The sequence below is a fragment of the Colletes latitarsis genome, chromosome 9, assembly GCF_051014445.1.
Source record: "Colletes latitarsis isolate SP2378_abdomen chromosome 9, iyColLati1, whole genome shotgun sequence".
In the NCBI taxonomy this organism is placed as follows: Eukaryota; Metazoa; Arthropoda; class Insecta; order Hymenoptera; family Colletidae; genus Colletes; species Colletes latitarsis.
The window spans coordinates 25,140,201-25,158,439 of NC_135142.1; the positions used below are offsets into that span (position 1 = coordinate 25,140,201).

General features: G+C 45.0%; 1 protein-coding gene across 1 annotated transcript in view; it reads right to left on the reverse strand.

Annotated features, from left to right (window-relative positions):
- The window catches only part of LOC143345554 (uncharacterized), a 138,263-nt gene that overhangs the window by 54,758 nt on the left and 65,266 nt on the right, over nt 1–18,239 (reverse strand). Inside the window, exon 3 of the mRNA XM_076772815.1 lies at nt 5,382–5,597. Within this exon, the coding sequence (XP_076628930.1) occupies nt 5,382–5,597 (216 nt within the window). The remainder of the gene's footprint in view (nt 1–5,381; nt 5,598–18,239) is intronic.

Consider the following 18,239-nt stretch of genomic DNA (forward strand, 5'->3'; position numbering starts at 1 on the left):
TAGGACTCGTGAATTTCGATAACTGCAAGTTCGAGGGTTCTAAATTTTTGGCGGGAGTATGACAAAGTTGTAAATTGCTTTTGTATCGCCCGGTACACGAGCGGTAACGGTCAGCGACGGAGTGCTGACCCCCAATCTCACCTCAATTTGCCTACACGCCGCCATTTGCGTCAGCGAGAACGCCGAGAGGCCTATCTAAAATTATGATCTCAAAAAATACCCACGGCTGGTGTGGCGAGCGGTGTGTTGCTCGCTTGCTTGCTCGCGCGAGTCGGCCAACGCACGTCCCGCCGGCGTAATCGATTAATTATGGTAAATCGCGTGTTATTATAAATTTTAGAGGTAATTGGTACCTTTTTAGACGCGCGAAACCATCGCGAATCGCGGCGGACGAAACGAGGCTCGGAACGCGGCCGTACCTGCGCGCCGCACAACGATTGGCGCAAACTTTCCAGGGAAACATTTATTAATTTTTCATGCGGAATTGCGGCCACGACTACCGGAAGAACGCGAACAATACGCGATGACGGTTCCTCGAATTATCCGCCGAGGGAAGGCGATCGAACGTACGAAGAGGAAATTGCTGTTTACCTGCCAAGCGACGAGATTGAATCCGTTTTTGTCGAAAAACTGGGTCGCGTTTCTTTTCGATACGCTTTAGGAAAATATGAACTTGCGTATTGTTCGACGATTTATATAAAGTTCGAAAACGTTGATCTTCCTCGCCTCTTTTTATCAGGTGTCTGTAAGGACGCAATAACTCGTACATCCTGCTTTCAAACAATATCGGATGACACCCGATAGTTAGGCTATACTCCTAGGCGATAGTCTCAGCCCCACCTCTTCGCTCAGGACACTCCCTTAGGGATCTTATTAAAGTTATCGGATAATACTTCCTGTTTTATTTCTCTTGTGTTCGTATCTCTGCACCTGTGCGTACAAGAAAAATAAGTAAAGCGAAGAATAAAGAAAGTAAACGGCAACCGTGATTATCATAATCCGTGAGACGCGATCCGGCGAACGGACGAACGTAAAAAAGTGAAACGTTCCTGAAAATTACTTATTCGACAGACAGGTTTCGGATCGACGTTTCTTTTGCTTCTCCCGGTGTGCAGATTCAGATCCCGATAAATTATTTCATTCTATAATTGAAGTTTTTATTCTCATCCGACGAGTTTTTTGCCCCTTATCCGTTATACGAAATTTTCATTTAGATAAGAATTTTGGTCGTGCCCGCTGCCATTGACGAATTAAGTTCTTAGACGCGACGGCCGATCATCGACGAATTTTAACCGAAGCTCGCGACTTTAGCACAGTCTTATTAACTCTTCAATTAACTCGCCGCTTCCTGAACGATGCTTGCGGACTGTCGACTGCGCGACTTCGGTCACTATAAATCTGTACTCTTAACTGCGTGACGATAAATCACGCAACTAATATGAGAGCCGCGGCTATAGAGACTGCGAAACTCGTCGCGTAGATCTTTCCCTTCGATTCGTCGGAAATTCCCGCGAAAGAATCGACCCGCGGGACGGTCTCCTTGGTACAACGGCGACGCCATCGAGGGATATTTCCGTGCTGGCAAGACGCGGCCAGTTAAATCAGAATTCAATTTGAACGACGTTCGAGCAGGGAGATCCCCGTAGAAGATACGAAATATTCATGGCGAGAATACTTTATCGTTGTTATTCTTAGACCGCGATATACGGTCTTCCATAAGGATTGGCTAAATGCAAAAGTCCTGTCCGTTTTCGCACCCGTTCGAATCGGCGAAGAATTTTTTTTTCTTCATTCAAAAATTTAGGTACGCGAGGAGAAGAAATTTTTTTTTGAGATCGTACAAGGCACGAACGCTGGTTGCAAAATTTTCCATCGAGGATTAGTTCTTTCTATATTATAATAGATTTTTTAGTAATATGTTACGTATCTAGGCAGTTCCAAAGAATTTCTATCCAACTGTAGAATGTATTGGTCGTCAGAGTCGTTGTAGGGGTGGGTCCGCTTTCGATAATGTAACATTTATTTTAGAAATACGTATCTAGTGACTTTAGAAGTCGATTGCCAAGTGTCTCGGAAGTCCGCAAGTATTGTTTGCGAGAGAAGGATCGACGCGCTGCGACTGAGTGCGCCCTGATCGATTTAGCGCCAAATGTCGCCGTGTTTTACACGCGGCAATAATGGTCGAAATCTATGTAGCCAATATTTCAAGCCACCCTTTCCCTGGTCCCCTGTTGCCCTATATGAAACGTTCGTATATACCGTTGACGCCGTTGCCTCAGTTATTGGCTCGCATATGGGCGCTCCTCGATATTTCAAACAGCACGGTAAAATGGAGATAACCGGACGGTCCCTCGTAGAAATTACAATTTATTCGATATAAAATCGACAGAGAGCTTACGGGAAAGTTAAATAAACGTTCCACAAAGTAAGCGGAATTTAATTAACATGCAAACGAGCCAACGCCGGTGGTTCCGTTCTTTTGCATATTTCTTGCTTCGATGGTCAACCAGTCGGAACACGTAGGCACGCGAAATAATTCGCCTGGGTTGGCCGAATAAACGGAATTTAAATACCTCGGAGGGAAGAGGCCGTTCCCGAGGAGAAGAATGATAGTCCCGAGGGAGAGATACATCCGAGAGGAACTGCAAGAAAGGATCCTTCCGTAACCGGGCCGCGTAATTTACACGCGACGAGACTACGTTACACAGTTCACCGACTTCGAAGATTACTTTTTAAGAGCTGCTTGTCCGCAATCCTTCTTCTTTCGATCCTCGTTCTCTCGGTCTGTCGCGCGCGGCCCGTTATCCGTCGGTGTGTGTGGGTTATATGCATCGCTACCTCGAGCAAACAGCGAACGATTAATTGGTTCCTGTTTGGCATCGACGGCCGATTGTGTGCGACGAGAAAGATGGGCCTCTAACCCGAGCGTCGGGGAAGTTATCGATTCCACGAAACGAAAACAATTTTCAAACAAAAAGAAACGTTGCATTCGCGGGAGAAGAATTTTCCATTTCTCGAGGCAGACATTTTCATTTTAAAAATGTCTCAAACTATCGAGTCAACGGATTATAATAATAATTTAGAAGTATAAATCGGTGGCGTAAGAATACGTGTGAAACGAGAAGCGTTTCTTCCCTCGACGCTGTTTTAATCGTCCGAGTGACTGATCGTTCGATCTACGACTACGTTTCCTGGAACGTCGTGGGTCTATCAAAGGGCTAACGCAGCCTTCGAAGCCGAAAGGACCATCGCATCGACACATGTCCGCGGGAGCCCGTGGGTCCGTTACATTTTAGGGTGTTGTCCCTTCTCATTCTTCAAAAACCGGCCAGTGCATATGTCGGCGCAAGAAACATAATGTTATCAAGCTGTCCAGAGAGGAGAGGTCGCCGCCCGACAAGGACGAAATCCTTGGGGGACCTCGTACTCGCTCTCGTCCACTTCGTCCTTATTGATATACCGAATAAACACACTTGGCAGCTAGGCGGGATAGCTTTGCGAGGCAAATAGACTCGGAGAGACCGCGCTGCACGATGTGTATTCTTTCTTAAAGTGGAAACGACGATCTAGACTCCTTTCTTGCACGATCTATCGCCCTTTCCGAGCATCGATTAGAAAATATTCGTTTCTTTTTCTAGTATCGCGAGGATCACCGATGAAAAACAGTTGCATTTGACTGAACGAAGCTGTTATTCCGGGGATCGTTCGCGTCTCTCGTTTCAACTTTCGACCCTTATCGATCGATAGAGCGTTAGCGCACCTTGTCCAGTCGGTGGCTGGACGGTAAATAAAGATGGGTAGTTTTCCCATCAGCGTGCTCACACACGCAACCCCGTCCACGGACGGTGCGTTTGTGCGAGCTTGGTCCAGACAGTTTTAAATTCCGCGAGTCAAAGCGATGTTTGACATGGAAATGCCCGAACGATGCATTAAACATGCCGCGCGGAGTGCTTCCTGTCTTTTCCACGGAAAGGAGCAAGAGAACTCCAACCTCCGCCCCTTCGTCGACCGTATTGCCGACGAAAGAGGCCCGATCGGGCCCCCCCTCTGCTCTATTGTTCGAGCAATGTTTATTTAAGCAAACGAAGGGAGCTCCACGGACCGAAACCACCTTCTCGGACGTTCCAGCTTCCGTCTCGGATCGATAGTCGATTCCGAATCGCATTCCTCGCGCCGCGACGCCTCGAGCCACGTTTCCATGCTTCTTCCTAATCGACGACTTTCGACTCATTGTTTAATGCTGACGTATCAACTTGCTATCCATTGTATGTCTATTTACGTATTGCACAGAATTACGCAAAGAGATCGAAAAAAAACTACAAGGAAAAATTTAATGAAAAGTTTGATTGTACTCTTTCATTTAATGAAACTTGTATTTTAGAAAGCATGTCCAGTTATCAATGTGTTAATTACCTGCTCGTCGAATCGCTCGACAAATCAGCGGGACCCTGATAGCAGCCCGAGTGTATTTTTAGAAACATTATCGAACGTTTATCGAGAAATTTGGCCGACTTTGGAATCGAAATCACTGTCAGATAAAAACTGAGATTTCGAAGCACGGTTATCTCTACGAACATCTTGACAGTTTTTTATGGATCATTGATTTACGATTCAAATTATGGATTTGTCGGCCAATCGAGCACCAAATTATTATTTTTGCAGCGTTGTTTATTTTGTTTATCAGTGGTTCTTAACCTTAAGCTTGTGGAACAGGTTGGAAGAGGGCAAGACTGCTACCATGGTAGATTTTTGGTAACTTCCTTTATATCAAGAAAAAATCACGTATAATCGATGTTATTGTACATCGATCGTCTTTCGAAGTGCGACAGTTACACGCAAAAACGCTAATTATTATTGGTTACCATTACCAGTTTAAGAGTAAAACGGAACGAGCATTGCGAATCAGAGAATCGTGATTGGTGGAGTCACGTTTTGTCGAGGGTCGGAAACACGCACCTGCGAGGGGCAATTTCATCGGACCTTCCCGTAAAAGGAATTCCCCTCATTGTCCGGTAAATGACATCAAGCTTATTGCATTATTTAAAGAGGCCTCGCCTTAAGGCCGTTTTAAGCCGCCGACCCTCGGTTTTTCACAGTGTTTGTACTGCTTCTCGCGTCGAGGAACTTTTGTCAAACTTGCAATCTCCGTAGCCATCGTGGTCGATTTTTACCATAAATTTGCAGCAATATAAGTAAATCGCAATGATCGAAGGTGCTAAATATAAAATTTTAGAGGATATTGCACTGTTTTCAGACGACAGAGTTTAATTTAAAATCCCAAGTTAGCTTAAAAAGATTAAGAACCACTGCACTAGGGGTTGGAATTGTTACGATAACATGGTGCTGCAATTTCGACGATAATTTTGTTCAGTTTCACTCACCGGGTGATATTCCAAGTTTCACGTGGAGGCTACTGGGGCTTCTATGATCGGGAGTGGTCACGGGGGCGGCTGTGGGTGGTGACAGGTGGGGGTGTGCCGGTGTTCCACCACCTGTCGTCGTCGTCGTAGTCGTGGTGGCGCAGGGATTTAGGGGTGAGGTCCTCTTGAAAGATTCGGTCCGCCACGCGACCTCGTTATCGCCTATCCAAACTTTACCTGCGGAATGAAAACGAACATGGTTATTAATCTGCTCGCATACCTGCGCACTCGAATTAGTCACGGTTCCTTAAACAAGAGAAACTCAAACGAGAAGTTACGACACAAAAGTCAGCGAACACTAAAGAAATCCAAGATCTTGGCTTGAAAATGTACACAGTATAAAACGTACGATCTCTACAAGCATTTTTTAATATAAAAAAAATGTAATATCGTATATAATAAATAAGAGAAAATACTAAAACGATTCTGTTACTTATTTACGATCCCACGTTTACGATTTTATAGATATTTCAATATTTCTCTGCATTAAATTTCATATTTCGGATAGTCTATTAATTACTGTGTTTTATAAATGTTTCTTCGACCTTTCGCAAGGTATTAGCTGGGAAAAGAAATTTCCCGACGAAGAGAAAGTACGCAGTCCACGCTTACGCACAATCAGGAATGAAAATATCCGACGAGAAATTATTTCTACGAGCGCAGCGTTATCGAGGCTGAATCAAATTGCAAAAGAAGTTCCCGAAACAAATTCCCTGTCCCTTTCGTGTATTAATATAACGCGCGCTGGGGTCTTTGTGTCTGCACAGAAAATAGCTTCTCCCCCTTCACGAGCTCGCGTAATTAGCAACCCTCCGAATCCCCTATTTCTGCCTGTTTTCCGGGCTTTCCCTCGTTTCCCTTAATTTCTGGGAACAATGCCTGCCTCTGGATGTTGTTCCACGCTGCAGTGTCTAATTACACCGGGGCACTGGACGTTTCCGAAACCGTCAGCCTTCTGTGCAGGGTGTATCGAATTCTTTCGAATTTGAGACGCGTCTGTCACTAACGAAGAACGTTGCTACCCCTTCGTACTGCAAACCCCTTTACTCGATACTTTACAAAAAGAACAGCGATCTTCGATGGAAAAGTAATTTTCAAACAAATCTACCATCTTTTACTTATTCTTGAATAGACTTTGCTCGATTCTGGTTTTCACCACCAGTCAACGTCGGTGTTTTTATTCATAGTAATACACATATTGCCATAATTATAATATCTCGGAATCTCAGCGGAAAAATCCCCATTTTCACGACACCTCGTGCGTGACGCATCCTAGCGACGGAAGCACGCGAATATCGTATCACCCCCGCGTGCGTGAAACGTGACTCAGCCTCGGTATTATTTGCTTGATGAATGATTTAGTCGCAGAGACTTAGCGCAGGCTTGGTCCGCGCCTCGCTCCAACCGACATCTCTCACCCCATTTTCTGTTTCCTTCGCTAACGAGGGCGAGGAAGAAGCGATCCTGATGGAGATGGAAGAACGAGAGAGGAAGTTCGAAGAGCAAAGCGAAGGGAAACAAAGAGAGGGTGGATACCGAGGAGTTTCGCGGCGGGAGGCTGAGGGAGCGAGAGGAAACGTTTACAGAGAGGAACAAGAGCTGGAGGAAAAGCAGCGGGGCCGAAGAAAGTGTAGCTGGCGCTAACTAAGGGCGTCGGCTAATCAATATCATCAGAGAATGGCCGCTGACCTCCTCCGACCGACCGGTGGACCCTCCATTGTTCCGTATGCCAACTTCGACCGGACTTCCCGTAGCAAAAGAAACGACTCCATCTTAGTTTAAGCGTGTGGCACTAGTTTCTTCCTCTTTTTGCGTTCATCTTCTCACTTTCATTACCATTGCACGCTGATTATTCCTAACTTGAAACGTCCACGATCAGACGGTCGTATATTTTACGAGGCATAACCTACGGATGATTTATGTCGATTTCTTGCCTCGATCTTTTCTTTGAGTATCGTTTCTAATAAATCGAGATTGCAATCCTGTCGTTTCCATCTTCTTTTCTATACCGGGTTAATTAATCTTATTTCGAGAAACGATCGGATCTCTCTATTAACCAAATTCTACCTGGTTATATTTTTGTAAGAACACCGTTTCAATACGAGTTTCAAATACTCAGGTACTGTAACTGATTTCTACGAATAGATGCAGAAGTAGGTACACCAATTGATTCGTACAAGTAGAAACGCTTGTTCCACTGATATTTCCTGGAAGATTTATATACCTCGTCATATCTCACGGATAATGTAAAAATAAATTTAACCTTTCTATCCCAGGATTATTGACACGTTTCTCCGTCGAAATTTGCTAACTGGCCGCTTTCATTGAAACAAGTTTTGATAAATTGTACGTGCACGGTACAACGTGCGTTACGAAAGATAATTGCACAGTTCCACGAATATCCACGCACACACGACACGCGGGTACAAATATATTATACGTCAGAAAATTATCGATTGTAAAATACAATGCGCGCATATGTTACCGTCAGTCCCGAAACGGTTCATAATTTATGCGTTTCAACTCCGCTTTCCACGATATTCGCGTAACTCGTGTACCATCGCGTTTACACCGAGTGACTCGTACCTGCCAATTCGCGGGACTGACTGATGAATCCCATCACCCGAACAAAGATTTTCATCCTTTCGCAGTCGCATTTAATCCGAACAGCAGACGCAGTAGGTTATCCTCATTACCAGCTGCTAGACTTACGCCACCATTTTAATTTCCTGTTCGAACCTTACCGCTACCCCGGTAGCTTTCTATTCTTCGGCCGCGGTGTTTCGACTCCATCTTAAAATTAATCACAATGCCGTCACGCGTGCGCGCTCGGCAAGCAACCAACGAACGAATCTCAACGCAACGATAATTATTCAGAATTAGTTGGAATTCTTGCGCACCCGCGGTATCTTTAATTCCTCTCTAATTAATAGTAACCGCCATAATGCTGGTAATTGGACGCTCATTTTCCTCCTACTGTGGTCTTCTGGCGAAGGAACGAGAGTAATGATCCCCCGCGGCATCTTTCAATATTAATTAATACGCGGTTGCGCGATGAACTGGTCATCTTTGGCAATTATTTATCGCCGAGTGGCGCGTTTACCCGCGAAACTTTATTCTCGCGTGGGATCGACCGGTAGAATCGGTCATCGATTACACGCGAAATCGTCATCGTTTTACTCGCGTGGAACTTTCGGATATTAAAGCTGGTCTGGATTGCGTTTCGACGAGGGTCGTCGGTCAATGGCCGTGTCTTCGGGCCACGATTTCAGATCCACGGCATGGAACGACGGTTCCTTTAATCTCGCGGTGTTTGCATGCTCCCTCGGTTCCTTTCTACCCACAGGGAGACAAACGGAACCACCCCTCGAGGGGCGACGGAATCGACGTGCCTTCGCGTGCACATCCCGGAAAATTCAATTACCTTTTTCCTCGCGAGAATCGCGTCACGCGCTTGATCGATCCCGCATCGATATAGCAACTTTCCGATTTATAGAAATTTCTAGACTCTGCCCCCCTTCTCATACCTCGTATTTACATACGGTGGAGGTTCCAAAAATGTTAAAGTTCGTTCGCGAATAAAATTTGCTTAACCTTGTTTGAGAATGTTGCTCGGTATTAGGCGCGAGAAACGCTCAAGAAAATCCGAGCGGTCGTTATTAAATTAACATTTCTAGCGTGGAAAGCCGATGCGTAAACAGGCTGCCGTGTCGGAGATCAAACGCGAGCCATTACCCGCTCGCGAGAGTGAAAGCGTTTCCGGTCTCGTGGATTTTACTCGCACGAGCTGGCCGCGGTCTGACTCCTACAAAATCGGATCTCACGAACCTCGTAATATTGCGTTCTATAACGCGCTGTTACGTTTGAAATGAAATTTTCGGGACCACCGAGAAACTAAATGATTATTGACACTTGTCGTGCTCTCTAAAGGTATATTGAAATGATTCTAAGTCAAAAGCCTTTTAAAGAAAACACTCTGAATCTTCTATTTCTTGCGGTATATAAAATCGAACTACCATAGTTTGCGAGGGTGCAATTGTGCACTAGTTATAATATAGTAAAAATACCCCCGTTTCTATTACATAAAAAGTCCCTGAAACGGACTCTCAAGATCCTGAGAGATCAAGACCGGTTCGCATAAACAGAGCCATCCATTTGGTGATCGGTTCCGCCCCTCCCCCCCCCGGCGGAGTCGCAGAGCGTCGAGGGTGGCTTGCACCCTTCGTGTTCCCCTCGCTCATTCGTCCGGGCAGGCGCGAACTCCATTCACGGGTTTATCACTGTCCAGATAACAACGATTTACCTATGGACGCCTAGGTTCGGCACTGTCGAGGGTCTAACCGGGACAGTGAAAAAGGAGAGGGAAGAAAGGAGAGCGAAAGGGCGGTCGCGAGGGTTGCGGGAGGCGGCCAAGCCACCTTGCATTCAGAAGTATTTCACTTTAACGGCCCTCTGGGGGATTGGCTGACCCTGGTCGCAGAGACCCTTCACCGTTTCAGCATAATGGACCTCTACATTACTTATTCGTCCTGGCCAATGTCCTGCCAGAAGCGTCCGACGACGACGCTCGTTTCCACGTCCTTCCATTTCCGTGCGCGATTAATCGCGTGGACGCATGAACCTGCAGGAATAGAAGGCTCCGGTCCGCCATTCTTCGTAAGACCACGACTAACTCGGAACAGAGCGATTTTTCAACGTTTCACTCGCGGCTCCATAAGACGAAATTATTAACGTTCTTCCGATTTATACAATTACATCCACGACACAGGTTGGAAAAGACTTCGTCGAAGTACAGTTTTACTTCTATATTTCTAATTTTGATAACAGAATTAAGATTGTCTTGGAACGAACAATAAAATTCCGGAAGATTTTCCAACGATTTCCCAACGGATTCGAGTTCCACGTTTCGTTCGAAATTCCTAGCTAATCGTGTTTTGGGCCAGGTTGGTCCTGATAGCAGGACGGAGGCGTTCGTTGGACCTGAAATTTCGTTCGACGGCGTCGGATTCGACGTCGCGCACGGCGACAGCCCCGAGCAATCTGCTTTCCCGCGGTACTCGAAAGAATTGAAAATTCCTGCTCGTCCAAGGGTTGAAGAGGTCGACGAGGGGTGGCGCGGGGGAGGGCGTGGGTGGACGAAGAAAACTCGTAGGAGGAAGGAAGCGGACGCGGATAAAGCGTTCGATATAAGATTAATAGTGGAGGCCGCTGACCGGGCCTGTACACGTCGACGAGGGCCGCTGGGGCTATATACGATGGTGATTCCTCTTTGAAGGTGGAATCGTGGGCAGTGGCCAAATTGAATCCTGCTTAGGACAGGCGAACCGCTACCGGAGGACGGGACCAGCCCTCGAGCACTTTCTCCAATAAATAAATTGCTGGACGTTGGTTCGGATTCGCGCGGCTCTTCGAATTAAAATTGTCTCCCTTTCCTACGTTTGGATTCCTTTGTATCGGACAACGAAATAACTTCTTAACTCCGTTGCAATGCACCACCCCCCTAGCTAAACATTTTCTTTTCGTGTCAACATATAATTAATACTGTGAATATATACTCCAACGATTGATTAATGCAGTAATCCGCAATGGTCGCACAACAAAAGATATCCAAGGCCTGATAAGTATCTTTTTTTAAACCGAATTGTAATACATTTCCAATAGAAATTTATTATCATTTGCACTACTGAAAACTGCTTGGTAATTTCATAAATATAAATGATAAATACCAACATTACTCCTCGACGTGTCCAGGTGTACATCGGGATGAGTTTATCGTTCGTTTGAACACGAATCGTTTACATTACGACGTGTGAAAAAATTCCTACGATCTGACATTATCGTTCGATAATCAAAATTTCTAAACCACCTGTCGACGGTGTCTCGAGATAGTTTGGTCGGCCACGTGCCGACGGATTCGAGACGCTCGATAAGGGAACCCCACGAAAATGCATCGAGGGCATAGATAACGGGACGCCGAAGCTCACCTTTTCCACGACGCCCCCCGTCGTCCCGATGCACGCGTGAACGCACCGGGCGTCGCGAGCGCATCGAAATGTGAACGACCTTTAATCGGACGACGCTTTCCTCGATCCGGTGAAAAGATACCGCGAACCGAAACGCAACGATATCTCCGTACAACACGATTCCGTTTCGCTCTTTCGTAATTTCAATAATAGAGCGTCTTCCGTTCGACGATGATAAACGACGCCGGCAATCCCGTCACGTAGACGCTCGAGACGCCTAATCGTCGAACGAGATCGAACGCAGCTGACGCAAAACACAGTGAAAAGAACACGGAATAAGCATCGCCGTGAAACTGTTATCGTTATCCAGAGTCATCTGATTTCACGAAACAACGACGAACCGGTTCTAGACACGCGTTTATCGCGTTAATTGCCTTTTCATTCAAATGGAATTACCGAAGAGCGAAACGAATTGACGGTCAAGCCGTCTACGAGACGAAGACACCGACTCGGGCAGAAAAAAAGCCTGGAAAGGCGATATAAATCGTCGGTAGAATTTATTTTATCGATAACGATGTAAGTTAATTGCATCGGGGTAATTAAATTACTGGGAGGATTCATTAGGATGACGCATTATAGTGGAAAATTTATGCTGTTTACTCTGGAACTAATAAAGTGGCTTTATCTAGAAAAAGAATCTGACAATCGCGCGTGTTACTCCTACGGACAGATAATGATACTAATACGCGCCACTTTTACAGGATTATTGGGAAAAAATATTCTAACTTGCACTCGAGCGCGCGGGTACGTGCTACATTGTATCATCGACTGTCACGTTGCGCGTTTAATGTGTAAAAATACCACTAGATAACGTTGATTAGAATCAAAGTCCGAGATACAAGTGTGTCATTCTCCGTGAAACGAGATTTGCCTAGTCTATCTATAATTTTTCAAACAGAAATCGTGGAAATCAATTCTAAATCTATACAAACTAAATAGTAACTTTGTAATCCTTCAAAAATGAAGTAGCACGAAATATTAACTATAAAAGAATATAGATTGATACAGAATGTCTCTATAAACAAATCCTGTCTGTTCTTCGACGCTCGCAAACATCTACTTCCTACTCTTGATAAAACAGAGATCGAAAACAAATATGACAGATTACGTAAGATCTCGAGACAACTTCGCAATTGCGTCCGGTGATTTGTCAAGTGGGATTTTAGTGTTATCGCGTTACGACGATATTAGTTTCTCGCGATTACGAGCTCTTCTCGATCGCGATTCCAAATCAAAAGACGAGGAGGACTCTCTTGACCCAGATGACACCAACCGTGGGGTACTATCGTTTGGACTTTCGAAACCTCGTCTGTCATTGTTAAGAAACGTGCGCGATGGATCTCGTTTCTGGGCATTCCGTGGCCCATTTCGTTCGTTAAAGCAGCCTTGTTTAAACGAAAGTAATGGATACGGATACTCTTATTTACAGGATTAATTCTTCGACGTTGCGGTATCGATACCGACTTTCCACGTTTCTCTCTCTCCCCTTGAATCGCTGAACCTATTTCTTGCTGGTTGCCCTTGTCAGAGCGGGGATCGATAAAGCCAGCCCCTCCCTCCCCTCCGTCTCTGGCTACCTTAACACTCGTCCACCCTTATCTACGCTTTTCCGTACGTTCACGAAAACGCATCCGACCGCGAGATGCACTTTTCCTGTCATCAACTTCTCCTAATCTCCATTCGACCCCGTCGAGGAACGCTCGGCGATCGATATTCGCGTCGTACGCAAACGATCATCGCGATTTCCACGTCGGCGGACTCGCAATGTCGATCGCGAGGAATGCGCTCCATGGGTCTCTGGTACTTGAAATGGATCGAACGGAGTCGCGAATCGAACCAGGAATTATTCAAACGCTCTCGAGACCGATTTAATCGCGCACGATGAACGCCATTATGTAAATGGCCGACTACCTGCGTCGACCAATAAAAAAACGTGAATAATAAAAAGGCACCGCAACCAGGGGCTGGACGAGGGGATCGAGGAGAACGGCAAGGGTTGTGAGCGCAAGCGCGAAACCGCCCTCCGCGGAGGGGTTGCTGGAAACCACCCTTCGACATAACTCCTTTCGGCCGACACCTAGCCAATCTGCATGTAACTCGCGCCACCGACGCCATTTTGGGTGAAGTTTAAAGCGAAAGGGGAGGTACTTACTACGCAACCCTTCTCGTCACCCTTGTGTCTCCGTGGTAAAGGTAATATTTTTTTTTTTGTTATCAGTACTCCCCTAATATTACTCCCGACAGATACATCGACGTTTGATCGTGTTTGGCGTTCCGTCTTTCAGCTGAATGTTACGGTTTCTGGGCCGAAACGACACATCCGCCGCGAACGCTGCAGTTTTTTTCGAAAGTGAGACGATACAGGGACGTATGGCTCGATTCTCTTGTAGGTACAGCTGAATGTTTATGCCTGCGGGTCACAGTCGATGTACCGTGTCGAACATCCCCACGGGGCACGAAACCGGCCCAAACGCGAGCACAAAAGTGGAATTCCAGAATGAGAGCACCCTTTGCGCGTTTCGGTCTAACCGGCTCGGAGGGAGGGACAATTAAACCAGCGGTCTGTAACTTATACCGAAAAGATACTGTAAACGATTCGAGGGCGCTCGAGACGCGAAATAAAATGCAACGAGGAGTAAAATATCAATGGCACTTAACCCTTTTATTTTTCTTCGACTTATAGCCAAATTTAACACCTTATTTTTCCCCTATTGATGACATATGAAATTCATCTGTAATTGTGAATTACAGTTTGGATGTGTTTGATTGTACACAGAATTAGAGAGATGTATTTTTATAGGATAAAGCGTTATTCAGTATGTGGGAGATATTTTAGCACTCAAAAACCGTGAAATAATTTATGTACTAGAATTTTCAAATAGTAGAATTATCACTTTTCTAAAATTGGTAATTTCATATTGCAGATAAGGTAACATACGTCCCGAACAAAGAAAAGGCGTGTCAATTTTAATGCAGAGATATTTCCAGCGCTGAAAGTGGCTAATCGACCACCGTGAAAAATGCAACTACCCCAGAAACAGGGGTGGAAAAGCGAAGCAGAGGCACGAGCGAGCGTTGTCCATTAAGATCAAAGATCCTCTCGAAACGGAATCTACGCTGGCATTAGCAGCGTCGCAGCTTCAAAGGGGTTGGAAAACACGTCGGGGTGAGGTCGCGGAGGGGCGGGGGTAACGAGGGAAAGGGGAGGACCGGTCGGGTAGCCGATTTTAAAATCACAATGGCAGACACACGTCCACGGCGTCTAAACCATCCGCTTCGCTCCTCACCCCAAAAAGCCGGCTGGCTCCGTCTGTTCGTTCCCCGTCGAAGCATCTGCGTCCATTCCGTCGCCTAAACGCTTCTTCCTGTGTACGCACGCACACCGTCGCGACGCGAGCGTGACGCCACACCGACGAGGAGAGAAGCGTGTGGAAAGGTGCGTGGCATGAACCTAGCACGCGCGTTTCGATGCCACCGCATCGCCTCTGTCGAAGGATTCCGCAGGAATACAACCTCTGCACCTCTCGTGCCAGTCACCGGAGGGAAGGGGATGGGCCACCCCTTCCTCAAACATTTTAAACTTTTTTTTCCACGAGCACCCTACTCCTCTAGGAGTCGTCCCGTTCCGCGCGACGCTGCACCGTAACGACGCACGACTCTCGATCGGAAAAAGGGTCGCAACGGGGTGGCTGCTGTCTGCCGTTACGCGATTTTTTATTTTTCACTAGGTTCCCGCCACCATGGGGACACGTTCGCGTCGATTTTCATTCGCTGGAAATCGTCAGCGATTCCGGTCGCAATATGGAAGCGTCGGACCAGTATTTTTACAATATTTTTACTTTTTATTTTAGTAGGAAATATTTGGAGAAATCTTCATCGAATTTTCATCTCGTCTTCTGTTAGTCAGGAATCAAGTAAAACATTGTTTTTTGAAGTACGACAGAAAGATACATCCAACCAGTATCACGATTCGATTAAGTCCGATATTTACTAATAATATAGTATTTATCGCCTAAGCAAAGCGTTAGACACTCTTCGACTGATTGCCTCTAATGATCTTATCTGAAGCGATAAAGTGATGAAATAGCTAGATATAATCACGCTGCATCTAGCATGCGAAGATTCAATAATATTCTTTAGCATACTAACTGCAGAGTCATTCGTGAATGATACTTTTCCTTTCACGCCGCGGGACACTAAAATAGGTGTATTTGGATAATTACAAATCGACGTGACTCTAAAGTCACATATCCTATTATAAGTATTTTATGTATCTCCAATATATCTCACTAGACTGAGTGCGGTTGAAAATTTGTGTTCATTAAAATTTACCTTTCAATTTGTATTCCATTGTCAGTGTTAATAAATTTACGAAACGCAAACGGAAACTAGTTTGCGGAGGAACGTTTTTATTCGGAAATAAAATTTGCCCGGCTATGATCGATTCGCATTCATCGCGAGGGCAACTCCGCTCGTCGTCGCGCGCACAAACGCACGGCAAAGAGATCGAATTCGCGATGCATTTATGCGTTCGCCGCGGATGCAACGTGGGAACTGCCGATAAGGCGGGCGGCGTACGGCTTATTAAATTCCTGCTGGCTTCCCGGCCAATCGCTGGCAATCATCTCGTGCCTCCCAGTTTCTCTTTTCCACTTAGTACCTAATTAATCTCCCGGTGGCTTCGCGCTAGCACCTCGTTACTTTTCTGTGGACGTTTTCTCGCTGCGCCGCGCTCTTATCCATCTCTCCCCGCGATGTATTCATCATCAGCCGCGTCGAAGTATCCCGTTTGCTACCCTCACGGTGTCAATAAAATATATTAACCGCGTGAAATTTCATTTACACGCGCGTCCGAACCCGGTTATAACCATCATGAATATCTAACGAGATCATAGCTGTAACGAGCAAAAACCTATAATGATTTTAATTTACATGCATTCCCATACAATTATACCTACAGCAGCGCGCATTTGAATAATTGTTAAGTAAACAATTTGATTTGTTGCCTGCGTGGAAAATTAGTAGCCGCGAGACTCGTTCCAACGATTGCTTCGAAGATTGCTTCGAGTTAAACGTTTCGTCCACTAATTGCTCGTGAAACTTTTTGGTAACGCGATCCAAAGAAATAACGTAACGGAAACAAGTACGATTTTCAGTACAATATTTTCGTAAATGATACGTTCACGCGTACCGTACAAGTTTTAGGAAATGTTTACGAATATTACCTACTCGGCTTATCGGATCTTTTGTACTTCACACTCTCTCTAACGATATTATTTAATCTTAATGTCAATTATTGTATACATACTACGGAAGTTAAGTGTAAAAACACTTCGTTGGTTGCAGCTTGTATTGTATGCATTAATATTTATCATCGTCTGAATTATGTATCTCTCCTTGCACATTATTAACTTAAATCAAATCAAATTAAATTAAATTAAATCAAATTCAATTAAACCAAATTAAATCAAATTAAATTAAACTGAATTAACTTTACAGTAATTTAATTCGTGAAAGACACGAGCTAGACGATACGTTAAAACTGTATACGTGCGACTGAAGTTTATTGTTGTCCCATGCTATTTTCTTTCCCTCCTTCTCGTTAGATTATTAAAAATTTAAGTCCTAAATTTAAGAAAAATTAAAATACGCATCTTCCAACTCGCTAGAATTCAGATTAACTTGCGTCGGTGAATCTGCGACTTTAAAAACAGTCGTAACCACGGATCTACTGTTCGTAATCAAACTACACGTGCTGGAAAAAAGGTCCCCGAGAATTTAGAAGCACAGAGTATTCATCAAAACTGACAAAAACAATCTTGCAGACACGAGTTCATAAATCAATCCTGTCGTAACACCTCGAAGCGCCTAGATAGTACGCTCACGTTGTTCATACGGCGGTGAATGGATCGAAATGATATTGTTAGATGTGAAAGCTATTCGTAGTGAAATGCTGATTCGCCAGAAGATTGCCTTCGATGATGTGATTACTGGATATTTTAATAACCGTTCAAATTGAACTCCGGGGAGAAAGTGCGTTTCGTAAAAAAAGTCTGAAACTTTTCGCCGAAACCTGGCACGAATTACGAGATACAGGTTTGTACAGATTAAGACCGCGTTTGTTTTTGCACCAGCCCCTTCTCGGTTCGTTTCCCCGGCGCGGTTGAATCGTCATCGACGTAAAAATATCGCGTGAGCACCGCGGGAATCGATATCGTGCGTAATTATACGCAAACTTTGATAGCTGCTCGTTAAAATGATTATGTCTTTATTTAGATTAATTGCATAACTCAACGCTGGCAAAGGATAAATTAAAGCATTAAGTAATGAAACGAAGTTAGACACGTTACGCTTAGCGCTGCGTACACGTGCGCGTGTTGCTATTTCTTTTTGTATCGATTAAGCTGATCTCTACAATTTTCGATTCATAATTCCACTAAGCAATAGATCACGGTAAAAATGGATCAAATTTATAATTTCTTAGACACTCGTAATTTGAATACGACATCGTTCCATGAATCCACTTTTTTGTTTTATATTTTTCCACTCTCGATCTTCATCCGCGATCTCTTTCGTCGAAGTTATTTCGACGCGAGCCCTTCGTCGTCGTTTAAGTCAAGACATTTAACTTAATCAGATCTCGGTTGTTTACAGGGTCTCAAACGTGGCAGAAAATCATTTCCTATTCTCTCGCGGCGCGTCTCTTGTATCGCGCCACGCGATCGTAAATATGATTCGCGCATCTTATTTTACCAGGCCTCTCTCCGTAGGTTAATTAAGGCGTTCGCGTTAGCTG